The sequence below is a fragment of the Notothenia coriiceps genome, unplaced genomic scaffold (genome assembly GCF_000735185.1).
Source record: "Notothenia coriiceps isolate Sejong01 unplaced genomic scaffold, NC01 NC01_scaffold00028973, whole genome shotgun sequence".
In the NCBI taxonomy this organism is placed as follows: domain Eukaryota; kingdom Metazoa; phylum Chordata; class Actinopteri; order Perciformes; family Nototheniidae; genus Notothenia; species Notothenia coriiceps.
In genome coordinates, this window is record NW_011361674.1 from 1 (window position 1) to 19,382 (window position 19,382).

The window sequence follows — 19,382 nt, forward strand, 5'->3', positions numbered from 1 at the left end:
GTTGCACAAGTTATTATTAGGCTGAGCAACTGAACTTTATGCCATTGCCTTAGCCCCAGATGTTCCCACATTAATCCTATTATTTTCACTATTCGGATAAAATAAAAAAAAACTAATATGAAAAAACAATTCGGTTGCTTGCTTGCAACTATTTTCCAAGCAAAGTAAGTGCACGTTTTTATCATGTGTAACGTTACTGTTTAAACGGCGGATAAAGTAGCTTCATCATGGCAACTTGACAACAGCTAAGCTAAGCTAGGCTACTACTTACAGCATCCAGGTGACTTTTCAGAGTTGTTGTGCCACCGTGGTAGGCCAGTTTCTTATCGCATATTTGGCACATATTCTTCTTACCGTCGTCCAATTTAAAATGGTCCCACACAGCTGAAGTCTTCAGCATTTTGTGGGTGAAGCGAGGTGAAGCGTGCGGTTTGCGTTCGTGACTGTGAGTGAACGCGATGTCAGGAGCACAGGCTGAGATTGTATATATTTCCGCATTTTTAACGGTGCAATTCAAAGGTATAAATATAGTATAAGAATGTGGCAATTCGTCATTATTAATAGCATACATTTAGAAGAAATTTTTTTAACTTTTTTTATAAAAAAACGAATATCCGAATAATGAAATTGAAACCCGAATAGTTGGCCAGCGAACGAATATTCGAATAGTCGAATATTCGGGTACAGCCCTAGATTGCACAAATACAGAAAAAAAAGACCTACATTTAGACTGAAGCAACTACTTTTTGCCAGAGACTTAAAATAATGTTTAAATGCTTATCTGGAAACTTTAATGTGTACATACTGTTTAAACACATTGGATTAACAGAATCTCTTTCCCTCCTAGCTATATCTTCCGCCTGAGCTGCACAAGAATGGGTCAGTGGGCTATTGGTCATGTGACCAGTGAAGGGGACATCGTCCAGACCATCCCCCAGAATACACCTCTCTACCAGGCACTCATTCAGGGCTTCAAGGAAGGATGGTTAGAGAAAAAAACACACACAGCTCTCTGGTTTATTTTTGTCTCTGTTTGTCTCTTTTTTCTCCTTAGTGCTGTGTGTTTGTGTGCCTGCAGCTACCTGTACCCAGATGGCCGAGATGTGAACCCCGACCTGACAAGCTTGTGTGAGCCGGCCCACAGGGGCAAAGTCAAAGTTTCAGAAGTAAGTGGATGAACTTCATACCTCTTTACCCATTCATCAAACTGTCAACAACATCCCGAGGCTTTAACCGAGAAAAAACATAGATCGTATCCCGAGATGTTGTCTTATTATTTTGTCTTGTATTTCATGTATACACATCTCAAACGGTACACTATCGCCCGACAGGAGCAGTATGAGATTTACTGTGACATCGGCAGCACCTTCCAGCTGTGTAAGATCTGCACAGAGAGGGACAAGGACACTCGTATCCAGCCCTGTGGACATCTCCTGTGCCAACCCTGCCTCACAGGCTGGCAGGTAGAAACCCCCCTCCACTTACTCATTCACTAGTCATTTACAGCCCTGAACACCTCTGCTGTTGCCAGGGGCCACATGCAATTGAACAATTGTGCTAAACTAGTTTGAAAAAATAGATATCATTCGATTTAAAGAACAACCACAGATTTAGTCAGCTGTACCACCTCAACAGTCAACACCTTATGTTGCAGTTATGCATGTGCACTGAAAAAACTGAAATGTTGACTTTAATTAAGGGTATTATGTCAACAAATTTCACACAACTATATTAGGTTAGTTGAACAATAATATCAAGTAACAACTAACATTGAAAAATATGTGATATGATGACGTGTCGTTTAAACAGCCTCAAGTAAATGGTAGAATTCAATATTTAATATAAGTATTTAATAAGTAATTTCCAAATGGTTAGATGCAAGTGATATAAGTAGGCTATGTATGCTTTGTTTGTTTATTTATTATATTTTATATTTAGCATTTATCCTATGTTTATAGTTTATTTAGTAGTAGTGGGTGAGTCTTTGGCTGGAGCCACACAAGGACGATGACGCAAACGGACCGAAATCGATATCAAAAAAGTCTTCCGTCCACACGCAATAGGCACCAGAAACGTGTCCGTTCACACGAGACCGCTCGAAAGCGCTGGAGACGCTGTAGTACATATGCCAGCCTGTGGCGCTGTACTCCTGCCACAAAAGCAGCGAAGAAGACTTCTGGTGCATGGTTGCCATGGTTGCCCTTCTGTTTATTCTCCGCTGTGGATGTTCTGGCTCTTTTTCTCCCTCCCCGAGGCAAGCGTTTGCTCCTGCTGTAAATCTCTCCGGTAGTCCACCAGCAGATGACAAACACCCACCTCTCCGCCTCTTCCAAGGAACGAGGGGAACGTGCGGCAGAGTTTCAGTTAGATTTTTTTCCGCCGGTCAACATGTCCGTTCAAGTTGAAATCTTCCGGACAAAATCAGAAAAGTGCCGGTCAGAGGTCTTCTTTGTTATTTATTTAGCTTTAAAACAAATTGATAACGACTTTACATAATAATATAAGAATAAAAAATGGATCCTCTCTTTTCCTCCCCCTCTTCTGAGAGCCCAGCAGCTGATCTCTGAGCAGGAGAGGTGGGGAGAGGCGGGGCTATTGCTTCAACGTTATCAGGAAATAATCGTATAGGCGTAAACACGGAGCCATTTTCCCCCCAAGAGCGTTTCGTTCGCAGATCTACCCACCTTGGGACCCGTTATCGTTTTCTGCGTTTCTATGTCGGCCTCGTGTGGCTGAACCGTCTATCTGATAGAGAACTGTAGCGGATATGACCGTTATCGTCCTTGTGTGGCTGCAGCCTAATACAGGGTTTTCAATCTGATACTTTGTTTTATATTGTGTCGTCCATAGATACTCTTTAGGATATATTTTACTATTTCTATTATGTATTGTTTGTTTATATATGAAATATATAATGTATGCCATGTGCAATGTCTTATTTAGACATATATAACTATTCCAACCTAATCTAATGGATAAAAGGTTAAAGTTTAAGTAATGCAGTAATTCAGCTAAGTAGTATTAGCAGTATGATTGTCGACCAAGCCAACCTTATTATTACCAATTCAATTGTATGAGAAAACAATATCAACTTTTATATAAGGAGGAGTGTTATACATTTGAAAACATACATTGGGAATCTACTGTATAACGGGGTAAACAAGTCCATCTGAAGGGGCAGTGAATGTAATTCAGACCAAAAAGGTTGTGAACCACTGGCCTACTGTAGCTAATTTAAAACCTGTGCTAACGTTGAGACGCCCTGAAGCGAGGCAGGTTATTAACGGAACTGTTGTCTGTGTTCAGTGGTGTGAAACAGTCGGGATGACAAAACAAGATTTTCACATCCTCTGTTGTATAAGATAACTCTCATAAATCAATACCATGACAAATTCCTCAGTATCTTTTCATAAAACATAATTGAATTGCTGAAACAATCATTTGTGCAAAACATTCCTCGATTCAAGAAAAAGTAATCAGAAACAACCTTGGATCGCCTAGCCCGTGTTTGTGTATCAATGGAGCTATTACACATAAGGACATAAGGATGTTCAAACGCTCCTTTATCCAACTTTAGCTTTTACATTGAAGTGACATTGCATCTGTCAGCCTTATTGACACAAGACAACATTTTCAAAAATATTCCATACAGCGTTGCTTGTGAATTAGGTCAAGATGCATCCACAAATGTGTCAACTCTCCAGTTCTGTCAGGCCACAGATAGAGACGTGGACTCCACACTAAAAGCTTCCTAAACCAATGCATTGCATAAGCAAAAACTTTAATAAAGACAAAGAACAGACCTTGGTTTAACAGTGGAAAAGAAAAGAGCTTTGCAAATAAACCATTAGTATCAATATTGGATGCCATTCATATTTAAAATGAGAACTTTAAAATTATGAACAGGCACTTTTAGCCTGATCAACTTTATAGTAATTTCAGAGAAAGCTAAACAGAAAATCTTATGGTGCTGTTTCATTGAAATCAATTACTTTTAACCATATTTGATGGCACACAAATCCAAAGATTTCTGTTAATTAAAACTCTAAATTCAAAAGTGCACTTCCATGCTCTTCTATTATTAGTTTCAGTCTACCAGGCTGTACCCTCTCATCTGTTCTGGAGGTGTTTAAGTCTTTGCAAAAGTGCAGAGCAGCATGTCCTGACATTTGGCAGAGGACTTCCTGTTTTAGCACCGGCTCACATCCTCCTCGAACTGTGTTGGTCACATTCACTTTGAGAAAGCGTGTGTGTACGAGGGTGAAGGGGAGAGAGAGAGACCGGCAGGCAAGACAAGAAAATTAGATATGCTTCAAGGATGTCAGACCACAATGGAAAAGTTGTAAGTGTAGTTTGTGGTCAACCAAACTTCCTTATTGACAGACAGTTTACAACACAATACATCACCTTCAAAGGCAGTCAAATTCTGAAGATACTAAGAGTTTGAGTGTTAGTCTGCATACACTAAAAGGCATCTGCAACGCTTGCAGCTGAATACGAAAATATTCCCAAAGAGTACTAAAGTTTTTGGTACCACTTTACAATAAGACTACCCTTATAAAGGGTTTACGAATAGTTTGTAATTCATTTATTAATTAGGTTGTGAACACTTTATACATCATTAATAAACTTTTATAAGACATGAGATAAACCAACCCAGTCTCACATCTAAACGTGTAATAACTACGTTGGTCCACAACTTGGTACGTAGTATTTCTACAAAAACGCCTCTGAAATTGTAGGATCTCTACTTTTTTTTACCATTCATTTCCAATGGCTGGCGTCTATGTCACGTGATCTTCAAATTTGTCCCCGCAGAATTTATTCTCGGTGGAAAATCCCTATTTTAAGGTTAGTTTGGCCATTAAAATGCGTTTTGATGTCATTTGATGCGAGAAATATGAGTTGTTATTTCAGATTATGTGTGCAGTGGATGTACATGATCTTTAGTTTGCTAGTTATTACGAAGATTAGTTCAGGAAATTGTGTCCATACAACGTTTTCATTGTTACCAAGGTGGTTGCTAGGGACGCTGCTATCGATATTATTTCTGTTATGTTGTGTAACTGTTTAATGGTGTTATCTTTATTGCTACCCCCTTCCCCGTCAATTTATAGTGTTGGTCCACAGCGCAAACATATTAGTTTAACAAAATCTGCATCTAAAATTGTGGCATAGATACGTTATTTTCCCCCTGTGCAATTCTCCCTTTACTCAACAATAACACATAGCCTAATTGTCCTTGTGTTTATTTATTTGTTTGATTAATAAACACAAGTTGGAGTCCGTCAGGACCGAGGGTCGGAGCAGCTAATTTGCTTTAGAGAATATTACCCCCGGAAGTAAGTATTCTCTCCGCTTCGCTTGACAAACCACGTGATAGTCCTCAAGCTCTGTGATTGGATGTTTGACTGTGCTCCGAGGGTTACGCCGAGCGTCGAACAGCACTTGAAATGGGATGGAACCACGGCAGACTGTCCAAAACTGGATTTGAACGGGTCCACTCCGTCCCCCCCTCCCCCACCCCGTCCCCAGAACTACACGTGCTGGCTATTGTGTTTTGGAACATGTTCTCTATGGCACGTCTCTACTGGGAATTGTAGTTTTAAAAGATTTTTTCGTATTTCCCATAATAAGAAGTTGCCAGTATTAAACTGTGTACATCCCTGGAGGTTTAGGGGATAGGAAACACTCAAATTTAAAACATATAATTAATAAATGGGTGAAAATTGCACAACATAACAGAAATAATATTGATAGCAGCGTCCCTAGCAACCACCTTGGTATCAATGAAAACGTTGAATGGACACAATTTCCTGAAGTACTCTTCGTAATAACTAGCAAACTAAAGATCATGTACATCCACTGCACACATAATCTGAAATAACAAGAAAAGGCAAGGCAAGTTTATTTATATAGCACCTTTCAACACAAAGCAATATTTCTCGCATCAAATGACATCAAAACGCATTTTAATGCCCAACTAACCTTAAAATAGGTGTTTTTGTAGAAATGCTACGTCCCAAGTTGTGGACCAACGTAGTTATTACACGTTTTTTTGTGAAACTGGGTTGGGATACCCACTAGGTTTCAAACCGTTGTTGGTGTTTGTCAGACGCTGCAGTCACAAATCTTGTTAAACTTTCAAAACATTGTATAATAAATTTGTTATAGGTTTCAAATAAAACAACATCTTTAGAGGAAGCAGCATTATGAAGGAAGATGGACAGAAGAGATAATCACCCTGTCGACTTTGACACCAATCACACCATGACTTGCTCTCCAACGTGACATGCAACCCATAATGATCTAACTGCTATGAAATAAGACTGAGAAGGAAATTAAGACCCCCTGAGAACAAGATTGGAATGTGTCTTCAAACATTTAACCCTGGCATTCTGTTATCTCAACGTGTGGAGCAGCTGTCACACATACAATCTTGGGAATAACTTCAAATAAAACTGAGACGGCGCCTCTGATCTAAATATGAATATGATCAGATCCCACTATCAGAGCAGCTCAACACCCACTGACTGTAGGTCGAGCGCAGCATACTAAATATCTCGGTCAAAAGTTCTCAACCGTCAATCAAAACAACAGAAACCGAAGTAAGAAGCTAGATTTTGTAAAATATCGCTGCAGTAGTTGTTTCCTAAATCCAGCAAATAAATCTGACTTGTTTCTACAGTATCTGTCAGAAAGCACGAGATGATAGGTGAGTTTTGGGGATTTCATCAGGTAGACTCATTTGTTGTGGAACCCTCTTCCTCTCTCCGAAACACTGATTCAGTGCTTTCAGATAGACAGTATCACAGCACCCTAGGGTTCCTTAAAGACAGGCAGAGGCTGATGTAATATTGTATATAGACCTATACAAACAAAAGATCTGCAGGTTAACTTTGTGTAAGAGTATTCCTGGTGCAGTGTGGCCAGCCAATAGCAACTGATAGAAAGATATGACACTAGAAATGACCAAACCTAACCCTTAACCCAGTGTCATACACTGAACCTGAGCAAACCTAAGCCAGTAAAATCAGGCTGTACATTGAAAGGTACGGTGGCCCTGAAGTGCAAGCCAAAACAACATTTCACAAAACACGACAGCATTTCACAAAACGCTACATCATTTCACAAAACGCCACAGCCTTTCACAAAACGCCACAGCATTTCACAAAACGCCACAGCATTTTACAAAACACTTCAATATTTCACATTTTTACGGAAAGGGTATTCCTTTAGGGAGAATACTTCTTGTTTGTGATTGGACAGAGCCAGCCAGAGAAGCACTAGAAGAAGAGATGGAAATCTTAAGGGGATATCTTAACGAAGGATATACACAGACGATGTTATCCTCGACATGCTGTCAACCCATTACAACATCAACATGTCCCTTAGAATCAGGGGTGTAGTGCCTCTAGCTAAGCAGATGCTAACAACCGGAGCGGTGCTCCGGCAGCACTACACCCCTGGTTCTAAGGGACATGTTGATGTCGTAATGGGTTGACAGCATGTCGAGGATAACATCATATGTATATCCTTCGTTAAAATATTCCCTTAAGATTTCCATCTCTTCTTCCATTCTTTCCAACTCAGTTTAAAATTCGTGAAGAAACAGCTGAACAGTACCAAACAGGAAATACGTGGTGCTGTCGGCCGGGTGCTGACCAATCATGAAGCGTCATTCTTGACTGGCAGCAAAACAACCAATCACAGCAGTGCTTCTCTGGCTGGCTCTGTCCAATCACAAACAAGAAGTGTTCTCCTTTCTGTAAAATGTGAAATGCTGTCGCGTTTTCTGAAATGCTGTGGTGTTTTCTGAAATGCTGTAGCGTTTTCTGAAATGCTTTAGTGTTTTTTGAAATGTTGTGTTTTATGAAATGTTGAAGTGTTTTGTGAAATNAAACTGCACTGTAACTTTGATCCATGTATTTTTTCTTTTAATGTTTATTTTATTATCTTTTCTTTTTAATGACTGATTTTAAATGCCATTTTCTTAATGTCTTTAATTTTTTGTAAAGCACTTTGAATTGCCTTGTGTTGAAAGGTGCTATATAAATAAACTTGCCTTGCCTTGCCTTGCCTTGCCTTGCCTTGCCTTGCCTTGCCTTGCCTTGCCTTGCCTTGCCTTGCCTTGCCTTGTTGTAGAAATAACTCCTCATGTACGTTAGCATAGCTAGCTAACCATATGCTAACAATCGGACCGGCGCTCCGGCAGCACTACGCCCCTGGTTCTAAGGGACATGTTGATGTCGTGATGGGTTGACAGCATGTCGAGGATAACATTGTATGTATATCCTTCGTTAAAATATTCCCTTAAGATTTCCATCTCTTCTTCCTTTCTTTCCAACTCAGTTTAAAATTTGTGAAGAAACAGTTGAACAGTACCAAACAGGAAATACGTGGTGCTGTCGGCCGGGTGCTGACCAATCATGAAGCGTCATTTCTTGACTGGCAGCAAAAACAACCAATCACAGCAGTGCTTCTCTGGCTGGCTCTGTCCAATCACAAACAAGAAGTGTTCTCCTTTCTGTAAAATGTGAAATGCTGTCGCGTTTTCTGAAATGCTGTGGTGTTTTCTGAAATGCTGTAGCGTTTTCTGAAATGCTTTAGTGTTTTTTGAAATGTTGTGTTTTATGAAATGTTGAAGTGTTTTGTGAAATGCTGTAGTGTTTTGTAAAATGTTGTTTTGAATTGCACTTCAGGGCCACCGTAGAAGGTCCTTGGCTTACATATATTAGTGTACAGGGGAAGTTAAAACTGTCCCATACGTGAATTCCTCATTTTTAGGTTATACTTGTATGTGCTGTGTTGTTGCAAAATAAGAGACTCTCAAGACTCTCGTCAGACTCTGCATAGGTATCAAGTATTGATATAAAAATGTGTTTTCGTCCACTTAAAACCTTAAATGAATGTTGCTTTTGCACAAAACAAAATATTTATATATATATATATATATATATTCCAACGATTAGTATGTACTCATTTATTTAAAAAAGTGTCTTCAAAATTTTGAAATATACAACTTGCACTTTCACATAATTCTCAGGGATTGACAGAAGTGCATGGAGGTTAGGTCTGTAACAATTTGGGCCAAACAAGGCAACACTATGAGCAGCCTGGAATGATGCATCAGGTCTACAGATGCCCCTTAATTAAGACACAGCATGTGTGTCGCACACACTAACCTCACCTGGCCTGGTCATCTGCCCACCCAGCTGCTTATTACACACCATCAGGCTGGGTGCATGTCAGAGAACATCTATCAGTCAGGAGCTGCCAGAACCTCTATGTCTGACCAATGGAGCCTTTATTCTGCTTTAACCCTAACCTAACCCTGACTGTGCGTTCACGTTCTCCGTGCAAGTTTTACTGCGGCATTCCGTTGTGTTTACTTGCGGAGGCAGGGCTTATCTCTATGTAGAGACAGTGTCACAAGTTAAAAATGTATTGCTCACCTTGAAAAGATTGAACACGCGTCGTCGGAAACGATTAACCGTCTTTCCACGTCTTTGCATTAACTTTACATGTAATCGTGCCTCTTAAAATAATCGCATCGCGTCCGGTGTGAACGCACCTCCAGGTTCAAGGTTTAAGGTTCTTTATTAAGTCATACGAACATAGCTACAGTGTAGTTATGCCGATGAAAATCTTGTGTCACAGGCTTCTCCAACAGCGCAACACAAAACACAGATAAACAGAAAACATATAGTGCAAGTAAATAGTAAATAGTAATACAAAAAGAAAATAGTTTTAAAATAGTGAAATAGTGAAATAGTGCAATGAGAGTCTATATGCAAGTTATTGAAATAGGATATATAGGTAAATAGATACATCATTTTAAAAATATTTTGTAAGTAGCAGCCAGATGAATATTAGGTATGTTGTTTCAACTGTTCAGGTGTTTAACAGATTTTGCTTCAACAGTTCAGGTGTTTAACAGTCTTATTGCCTGTGGGATGAAACTGTCCCTGAGTCTGGTGGTTTTAGTCCAGATGCTGCAGTAACGCCTGCCAGACGGCAGCAGACAGAACAGTTTGTGGCTGGGGTGATGGGGGTCTTTTATAATCCGGAGGGATTTCTTCCTGAGGCGCTGGGAGTAAAGGTCCTCCATGGATGGCAGCTCCGTCCTGGTGACGTTCTGTGCAGTTTTCACCACCCTCTGTAAAGCCTCACGATTGAGGGCGGTGCAGCTGCCGTACCAGGCCGTGATGCAGCCAGTCAGGATACTCTCTATGGTGCACCTGTAGAAGTTGCAGAGTATCCTCGAGTCCATGTTGAACCTCCTCAGCCTGCGGAGGAAGAAGAGCGGCTGTCGAGCTTTTTTGCTGATGGTGTTAGTGTGAAGAGTCCATGTCAGGTCCTCAATGATGTGGACACCAAGGAACCTGAAGCTGCTGACTCTCTCCACCGTAGTCCCATTGATGGTGAGTGGGGCATGTCCCTCTCTTTGCTGCTTCCTGTAATCCACAAGCAGCTCCTTGGTTTTGCTGACGTTGAGATGGAGGTTGTTATGCTGGCACCAAGATGTCAGGTTTTCGACCTCCTCGCTGTATGCCGTCTCGTCACCGTCTGTGACGGTCGTGTCGTCAGCAAACGTCAATTGGTGTTGGAGCTGTGTATGGCCACGCAGTCGTGAGTGAACAGGCAGTAGAGGAGAGGGCTGAGCACGCAGCCTTGAGGGGCTCCAGTGTTGAGGATCAGGTTGGAGGATGTGATGTCAACAGAGCAACACAAAACACAGATAAACAGAAATGTTTCCCACCCGCACTGCCTGGGGTCTGCCCGTCAGGAAGTTCAGGATCCAGTCACAGAGGGCGCTGTTGAGCCCGAGGTCTCTGAGCTTGATGACCATCTTGGAGGGCACAATGGTGTTGAATGCTGAACTGTAATCAGTGAACAGCATTCTCACATATGTGTTCCTCTGGTCCAGGTGTGAGAGGGCAGTGTGGATGGTGAGGGCTATGTCGTCTGTGTGCCGGTTCTGTAGGCAAACTGCAGGGGGTCCAGAGAGGTGATTAAGGTTTTGACTAACCGCTCAAAGCACTTCATGATGATGGAGGTGAGTGCTACTGGGCGGTAGATGTTGAGGGTGGTGATTTTTGAATTTTTGGGGACAGGAACGATGGTGGACTGTTATATTGTGTCCACCTGCTGCCCCGGTGTTTCACCTCCCCGTCCCACTGGCGTCCCAGCTGTGTCTTGTCTTGTGATTACCCTTGTGTGTATTTAGTCCTGTCCTTCCCTGAGCGCTTTGTCTGATCGTCGTCAATGTAACCCACATGTTCCTGGCCGTGAGTTTGTTCTTGTCCCTTGTTTCACCCGGTTAGTGTTTCTTAGTTTTCCTTTGCTTGTTATCTGCTTGTGAATAAAGCTCGCTTTTTGTTAAAACCTGGATACCCGCCTTCCCTGTCTGTGTTCTACATTTGGGTCCTATTTTCCTCAACCCTGACACTTTGGATCGGTACAAGTAACCTTCTCACTAGCCTCATCCCAATACCCCTCCTCGACTCCTCTTTTCCCTCACTCGCTTCCCTTCCTTGCGTCTTAGTCTGTCCTCACGTCACCTCCTCGTCTCTCTCGCTCGCATCTTACGGAGGCGGAGCTAAGACGCAAGGAAGGGAAGCGAGTGAGGGAAAAGAGGAGTCGAGGAGGGGTATTGGGATGAGGCTAGTGAGAAGGTTACTTGTACCGATCCAAAGTGTNCCTAGCACTCAAAAACAGGAAAGATGTTGACTAAAAATAATAATAATAATAATAATTCCACCAATAACAATAGGTTTCCTCGCACTTCGTGCTAGGACTCGGGCTCGGGCCCTAATAATACCACCAATAACAATAGGTTCCTCGCACTTTGTGCTCGGACGCCGTTGGGTCCTAGCGCTCCGTGCTCGGGCCCTAATAATACCACCAATAACAATAGGTTTCCTCGCACTTCGTGCTAGGACGCCGTCGGGTCCTAGCACATCGTGCTCGGGCCCTAATAATAATTCCACCAATAACAATAGGTTTCCTCGCACTTCGTGCTAGGACGCCGTCGGGTCCTATCACATCGTGCTCGGGCCCTAATAATAATTCCACCAATAACAATAGGTTTCCTCGCACTTCATGCTAGGACGCCGTCGGGTCCTAGCACATCGTGCTCGGGCCCTAATAATTAATTCAAGGCCGATTTAGAGCCTAGCAGGGCAGAGGAAATTAAAAACAACACAAACTTGATAAAAGCCTACGTTAACATTCAGTGTCCGACACACTCAATAGTTGACCCCGCAGTTGTTCAGATGTAAATGGAGATTGATTTGCTCCCTTGCTTATGCTCCATTAGATATTATGATGCAGGGCAGCAAGGCTGTGGGTTAAATACATGTGGTAAGCTCCAAACACACATGCTCACACAAGACACACACCCATATTTTAAATTTGTTGCTTGGCTGATGCTGTCAAATAAAGTTACGGTGAATTATTGTCCCATTTATTTACAGAAGCACTTTGGCTGTTGAAGGAACCACATTTAGAACTGTTTCTTTTATCGTTGGTCCGATTTTGGTGCTTTCATGCTTTCAAACTTTAATTGGTACCGTCTACTAGACTTGGTTCCTCATTTACCCATACATTCTTTTGTTGTGTTTTGGGAGTTGTTTTCATTAATTGGACCTAGTTGTATTTTTGCTTCTAATGAGCCTCGCTGCACAGCTAAAAAGAGTCAATTCTCCAGTTTGAACAATGAGTGTTTGGCTGTGACTGAACTCTGTGAAGCCAAGGCCGTGTCAAGTTCTGTTCATCCAAGTTTGGCCAGAAGATTTTCTCTCTTTTTATTCCTAGGTTAATCAACATAATTATTATTTTACATCTAAGTCTCCTATTAAATATGTATTGCAACTACCCGGCAACAGCATTTCCCAGAGACATCATGTTTGTCGTGTTCAGTCTGTCCAAACATGCGTACTTTGGTAGCAAAAGATCAAGGTCACTGGGACCTATATTTCCACCTTTCGTGTGGAAGTGATGTTTTAGGAACGCATTCACGGAATTTCTTTCAATCTGGCACCAATGTATTCTTGGACTCAAGGAAAACCCGATTCGATTTTGGTGGTCGAAGGTCAAAGATTAAGGTTACTGTGACATTACGTTCGTCCAATACTCGTGAACCAAATATCTCAGTAATACTTTAAGAGAATTTCTTCAAATTTGGAACAAAACATTTGGTCTTCTTGGCCTCAAGTATAAAGTCATTATATTTTGACGGTGAAAAATCACTGATCAATGTCACTCTGATTTTTTTGTACCATAGTTCAAGAACTCATACGCTAATAACTAAAAAATTTTAACAAATGTGTAGGCTAAAATTATGAAAGAATGACATTTTTGACAAACATGGATTCAAACCTCAACTTGATTGGTTTGCGGGGGCACACAATGGCGCGGCGGTAATTATAGATTCCCTTTCCTCTTGTCTCTCACACTCACTCCCATTATTTATAATTACACATTCTCACTTTTATTATGTTCATGCCATCTCTCCTCCAGCCTCCGACCACCACTCCATCTCCACTCGCACTTCATGCATAATAATAGTGAACCGGATAATAAAGTATCAGTATTGTCTTGATGGCACGATCTGAATATGGGTGAGAGTCTCATTATGGCTGAGGGCAGGCTGGGGGACAGATAACGATGATTACATTGAGAATGATGGACACTCGTCTGAGAATAAACCCTTAATTGAATCTGTTCAACCTGATTCTGAGGTCTGTGCATAAACTAATGTCGGTACAACAACAGGACAATGGTTTATATGACCAAGTTTAAAGGTGTATTTACTCAGGAGCTGGGTACAGAATAGGAATCTGCTTTATTCAGGACATGCATTGGGAGAAAGAAAAGGAAATTGGTGCCTTGTTGTATAATTGATGATAGTCCCTGTGAAGGCTGTTTACTTTCTCAAAGGGGTGACTCATCCCTGTAATGGACAAAAAAACAAAAAATTATCTACCCTGTTTAGATGAGACGAAAATGTATTGACTCATTCTGGGAAATTGTAGAATAGTGTAAGTACTAGTGGGACATCTATTTGAAAGACAACGGACAAAATAAAAACAGAACACAAGCAGTAGCAGCAGGGTTGTGTAAACACGCATACCAATCTAAAGCTCCCAAGAAATTATGAATGAGTAAGAATGCAACAGTAAACACACCCTATTATGGCAAACATATAATGGACACCAAAGCAAAGTGTGTGGACGCCAAAGCATTACACCCATATGTGCTATTTCTGTAACAACTCCCACTCTACTGGGCAGATTTTGAAGCAGATCTAGGAATATGTCTGCAGGGATTTGCTCCCATTATTAAGTTATAATTAATTAGTGATGTTGGCCACTGATGTTAGACGATAAGGTCTGGCTCAAAGTCAGCTTCCAATTTGGTTGCAAGTAACAGTAATTATCTTTAGAATCAATTAATCTGGAGATGTGTCTTTAGTAGCTCATTCTGTAGGGATTTGGCTTGGGAAACGGAGAGTAGCTGGTTCAAGTCCCATAACAAACAAAAGACTTAATTAATAGTTGTGACCATACCATTTCAAGTCAATCCCAATTTCCCAGAGACCAAGATGACATTTGCAAATTACTGCTTTATGATTAGTCCTTTTTTTGGCGACAGTGAAAGTGGGCGCCACTCCAACACATTTGGATTATTTGGATGAAAAAACTTTATTTTTAAAGAGGCCACATTTAGCGTTTTGGGGATACCCTTTCCTGTAGTGTGTTATATAGGTTTTGTGTGCATATAAATGGTCTGCCTGAAATGCCGCCATTGGACTCCTTTGTTTACTTCTGTAACATAAGACATGACAATGTGACACTCACAATTCTTTTGGCGAGCGCTCCAACACAAGGTACGTCTTGTACGGCTAAGGGGGCGGGACATCTGGCCAATGGCAAAATTATGTCCTCTTTAATGAGCTATGATTTTATAAATCTATAGAGGTGTGATTGACCCACAACCCTGGTCCCGGCACAGGTTGGGTTCAGGTTGGTTAGGGCAAAATGGATCTCACAACAGGTCATCCCACGCAGGCACCAATGGAATTTCATCCTACAAATAGTATAATACCTATAATACTAGTGAAGCCTGATCTTGATCTAACCCCAACTGTGCAGAAATACTGGTTTTAATAAACAGTAAACAAGATATGCATCTTTTAAATGTTGATTTATGATTTGAATACTAATGTTATAAATGAGACTTCGAAGTTTACAGTCCTGATTCTTTATAAGACAGGCCGTGTGTTAATAACACGGCCTGTTGGAGTCTCTCATTTGCTTTACTTTGTCCTGATTCTGTCTCTCTTTAACCCTTTAACCTTTGCCATTTCCACAAAACCCTAATTAGTCGAACATGTTAGCATGCAAAGTAAAGTCTCTACTTCTTCTTTTCTCTACCTCCCAATTGTACTCATTATATTGCTCTCAAGCACTTTTCTCTCATGTCAACCTGCTACAAGTGTGATTCCAAGAGAGCCTTTTCTAACTAATTATTCATCCGAATCTCCATGAACAGCATGACTCATAGGGATTTGCACTTAGCTTTATTTTTCATTTTTACATAAAATACTTATCACGCACACAATCGAGAATATTCCATACAGCACATGCACAACAACACTGGCGAGGTGGTGTTATTTATCATCATTTAATGATTTGTAGTTTTCAGTGACATTTAGTTAAATTAGATTGTATTCCTTCAGTGTAACAGTTTAATTATAATTGATTGTGCACTCAGCCGTTGTGTTTTCCCCTTATGTCGCTCTAGGCACCGCCACACTGGTGGTCATAAACTGAAATGAGATATACCTATTTGCATTTTACATATAAACCTGAATCCTGCAACATGACACAAATAAACAAGAAATCCATGTGTGTGACTGCTTAGTTTCAGAGAATAAAAAGAAACAGAAAAGACAACAGTACATACCTTCCTTTGAGATATTATGATTGTTTCCTCTGATTTCTAGTTTATATCTCTCTGATTTCTAATTTATTATAAACATCTCTTTGTTTTTTGACTAAACATTTTGCATGTAGTTTTTGTTTTCATAGTATGTAGAGTACGTGATGATCAGGATAATGTAATAGAAAAAGTGCAGCTACTTCACGTAAATCTCATTACGGTGGCAGGTGGGGGTAAATGTGTTGCTAAGGCCAAAAACACTAATGTGCCAAAACACATGCAAATGAAGAAACATCTTCACCAACTTGACGAAGCGTTAGCCGGTTTCATCATTGTAAGTGTTCTGTCAGTTCATTTGAAATGACTAGATTAGCTACTTTAGCTAGCTAGCTAACAGCTGATATGCAATAATATCGAATGGAATCATGCAATAACATGATTGAAATAAGCCAATAAAACATACATTATAGGAAGTGGCGGCTGGTGGAAAATATTTTTGGTGGGGCTATGGAAATGGCTGTGACCAAACCATACTAGGGGGGATCCTCCCCCTAATGAATTTTTTGAGAAATGACCCCTTAAATTAGGACTTCTGGTGATGTTAGAAGAGGGGGGGGGGGAGGACAAATTGAGGCTTAAAAATATGAGATAATCCATAATCAGCAGTGTGGTTAGCTATGAATCTTCCAAAACTGTGCAACAGTACGTACAGTAGGCCCACACAAACTGCAGAACACTGGTCCTTTGGGAACACTCAAATGATTGAATTCCCATTTCAAATCAGGAGACAAAATACGAAGTGTGTGTGTGTGTGTGTGTGTGTGTGTGTGTGTGTGTGTGTGTGTGTGTGGCACGCACGTGCGTGCGTGCGTAATGGTGGAGTAGAAACATTGATAGGGGTCAAATTTCTCCCGATTTCTGACAAAATCCGATTTTCTCACGTCAGTTTCAACAGCTACACCATTGTTTGGTTTCCATGGTAGCGCGTCTCTTTAGCAGCGCGCGCAACTCAAAGTCTGAGAGGGTGAGGAAGATGAAAACTGAACAAGAATCGACAACTCGACCCTCTACTCACTCCTTTCCTGTAAAATAAAGGTCCAGCCCATACATATGCTCCATGGTGCTACAGGCATTGCCCTTTCAACTACAATAAGCATATAAATGTTAATCTACAGCTCCGGCGATCCACTAGCACCGGATTCTCCACCTGCAGACAACTACTGTAGCGTCACCTTGGATACGAGTCCAAACAACTCACAGACACACAGGCCTGACAGGGCGCCCTTTAAGCATCAGATCTGACGACGCTGATTGGCTGAAATTATGTTTCGGCGGCATAGTTTACAGATAGCAACAGTCTAGTTGGCTGCTGCTGCTCTGGCTGAGGGCTCCTTTCTACCGCCCGGACGAGAGAGGGTAATGATACACGCTGCGGCCAGGCAGGAAACATGTGACTTATCAGTAACTTTAGACATCGTAAAAATATTTTAAATGAGATTTTATTGTAGATTATACATTTTACTGATACCAACTATATAATATGTACCTTGTTCATTACAATTTTTTTAATTTATTTTAAATATATTTTTTAATTTATTTTTAATTTTTAATGACAATCAAAAATGTGGGAAGAGGGGGGCGGCGCACCTAGCGCCCCTATGGGCCGGCCGCCACTGATTATAGGTAATTTCCATGTTTGCTTCACTTTTTAGTGTCCCCTGGTTTCCGTTGTGTCTTCTACCGCGTTTTGTATTTGCAGCGTTTTTTATGCATCACTTTGAGTAAATGCTGTGCATCATTTTTTAAACTGCAGTGTGTTTCTCACACACACACACTGTTTAATTGAAGGGTTTTGGGTCGTTGCAACGTGTTTGCCCCCACAGCCACCGTAATCTGATTTAATGGGAGTTTGTTGTATAACTAAATGTGTGTCTCTGTTGCAATATACAATAGTTACAGCTAAATTACTGTGTATTTCCTTTCACCAAAAGTAAGAAGAATTTAAACTTTGACTATATTTCTAACAGTAACTTCCTCTCAGAAAAGAAAAATGTCCTCAAGTGATTCAGCTAATTTTTTTTTTGACTTTCCAACGTGTCTCAAATCACATTTTAAGTGGCCCAGGACCCAATGGAAGTTAAATGATACCCTCATCTACACACTCTCTGTCTCAGTCATATATAACCCTCTCTTAATTCCATCTGTACTCTTTCTGCCATATGACTCATTTGTTTGATTTGTAAACTCTCCTCCTTGCTTCCTGCTGGCCGCTCACTCTACTCCATCTTCCCTGTGTTATAATAATCCCCTTATTATTAATGTAATAGCTTAATCCATTTATCGCTCCAAGGGGTTTAAATTACAATGTGTTAACACCTATAGAAGGCTTTCAATTGGCTACACTGATGGCCTGTGACTCTGGGGTAGCATGGCGAGAGGCCACCCATAGCTTTTATAATGAACTTAATGACTCGGATATCTCTACGGAGGCCTGCAAGCCAGGGAAATGATTATAAGTTAAAACAAAGTATTTTTGCGAGAGCGCTCTCTCAAAACTTTTTGTATCTAGGTCAGTGAATTTATAAACAACAATAGAGTGCACTGACAAGATTTGCCAAAAATGTAAAGACATTAAATCAGCGTTTTGCAGCAGGCACAGTTCTAAAATAACCCTAACATATGGCAAGCCATTTGAGTATTTATTCCATATCCTTGATATCACACGGCAGCTGCCTACACTAGTTGGCGCTTTGATTTAACTTGTTAGCTATATGGTCAAACCAGTTTGGCACTCTGCTTTACTAGTTAAATAAAACATTACACTAGTCACTCTTTTTCAGCAACCAGTGGCACTTTTGTTCGACTAGTTAGCACATAAGCCTAACTAGTTACACCAGGAGCAGCACTTGTTGCACCAAAGTCCCAACTTGTAAGCTTTTTGATGAACTAGTGACCCTCTGACTGTACTAGTGACACTAAAATGCAAATGAAGCAGGCAGGACCCAGATTCTGATTGGTCAGTTCAGCTCTGTGAGGGAGAGCCTTAGGGGGCGTTCTCCTGCAATGTTTTCAGCAACGTCTCGAAGACGTGAGGTTCATCAGTCGGGTATTTAGTGCCTATACTGTTCAAATGTTGGAAGTCGGTCAGTGTGTGTTTTGCCTAGAAAAGTACATGTTTCTGTTTCTGCTTTGTTCCCGCTTTGTGTGTGTGTTTTTGTTGGTGCGAGTCTGCGTATACTTGTGTGTGAGAACACCGGCACTCGAGACACAAAAGTATATGATCGTGGGACATTTTATAAGCGGTGCTCATGAAATTAATAAAGCAGAAACACTGGACAGATCTTAAAATCAAGATAACAATAGATCCGCTTGAAGATAAACAACCTTTCCATATTTGCCTCCTAATATTTATGGAAGTCACTGCCAAGGCACAC

General features: G+C 40.9%; 1 protein-coding gene across 1 annotated transcript; it reads left to right on the forward strand.

Moving 5' to 3' along the window:
- Positions 1-845: 845 nt before the first annotated feature.
- Positions 846-1,463, forward strand: LOC104958544 (E3 ubiquitin-protein ligase CBL-B-B-like; the record flags this gene model as incomplete). The annotated part of the gene is made up of 3 exons (XM_010786284.1): positions 846-985; positions 1,079-1,166; positions 1,332-1,463. Coding segments are annotated over exons 1-3 (330 nt in total), but the record flags the coding sequence as incomplete, so codon positions are not given.
- Between the last annotated feature and the right edge of the window lie 17,919 nt (positions 1,464-19,382).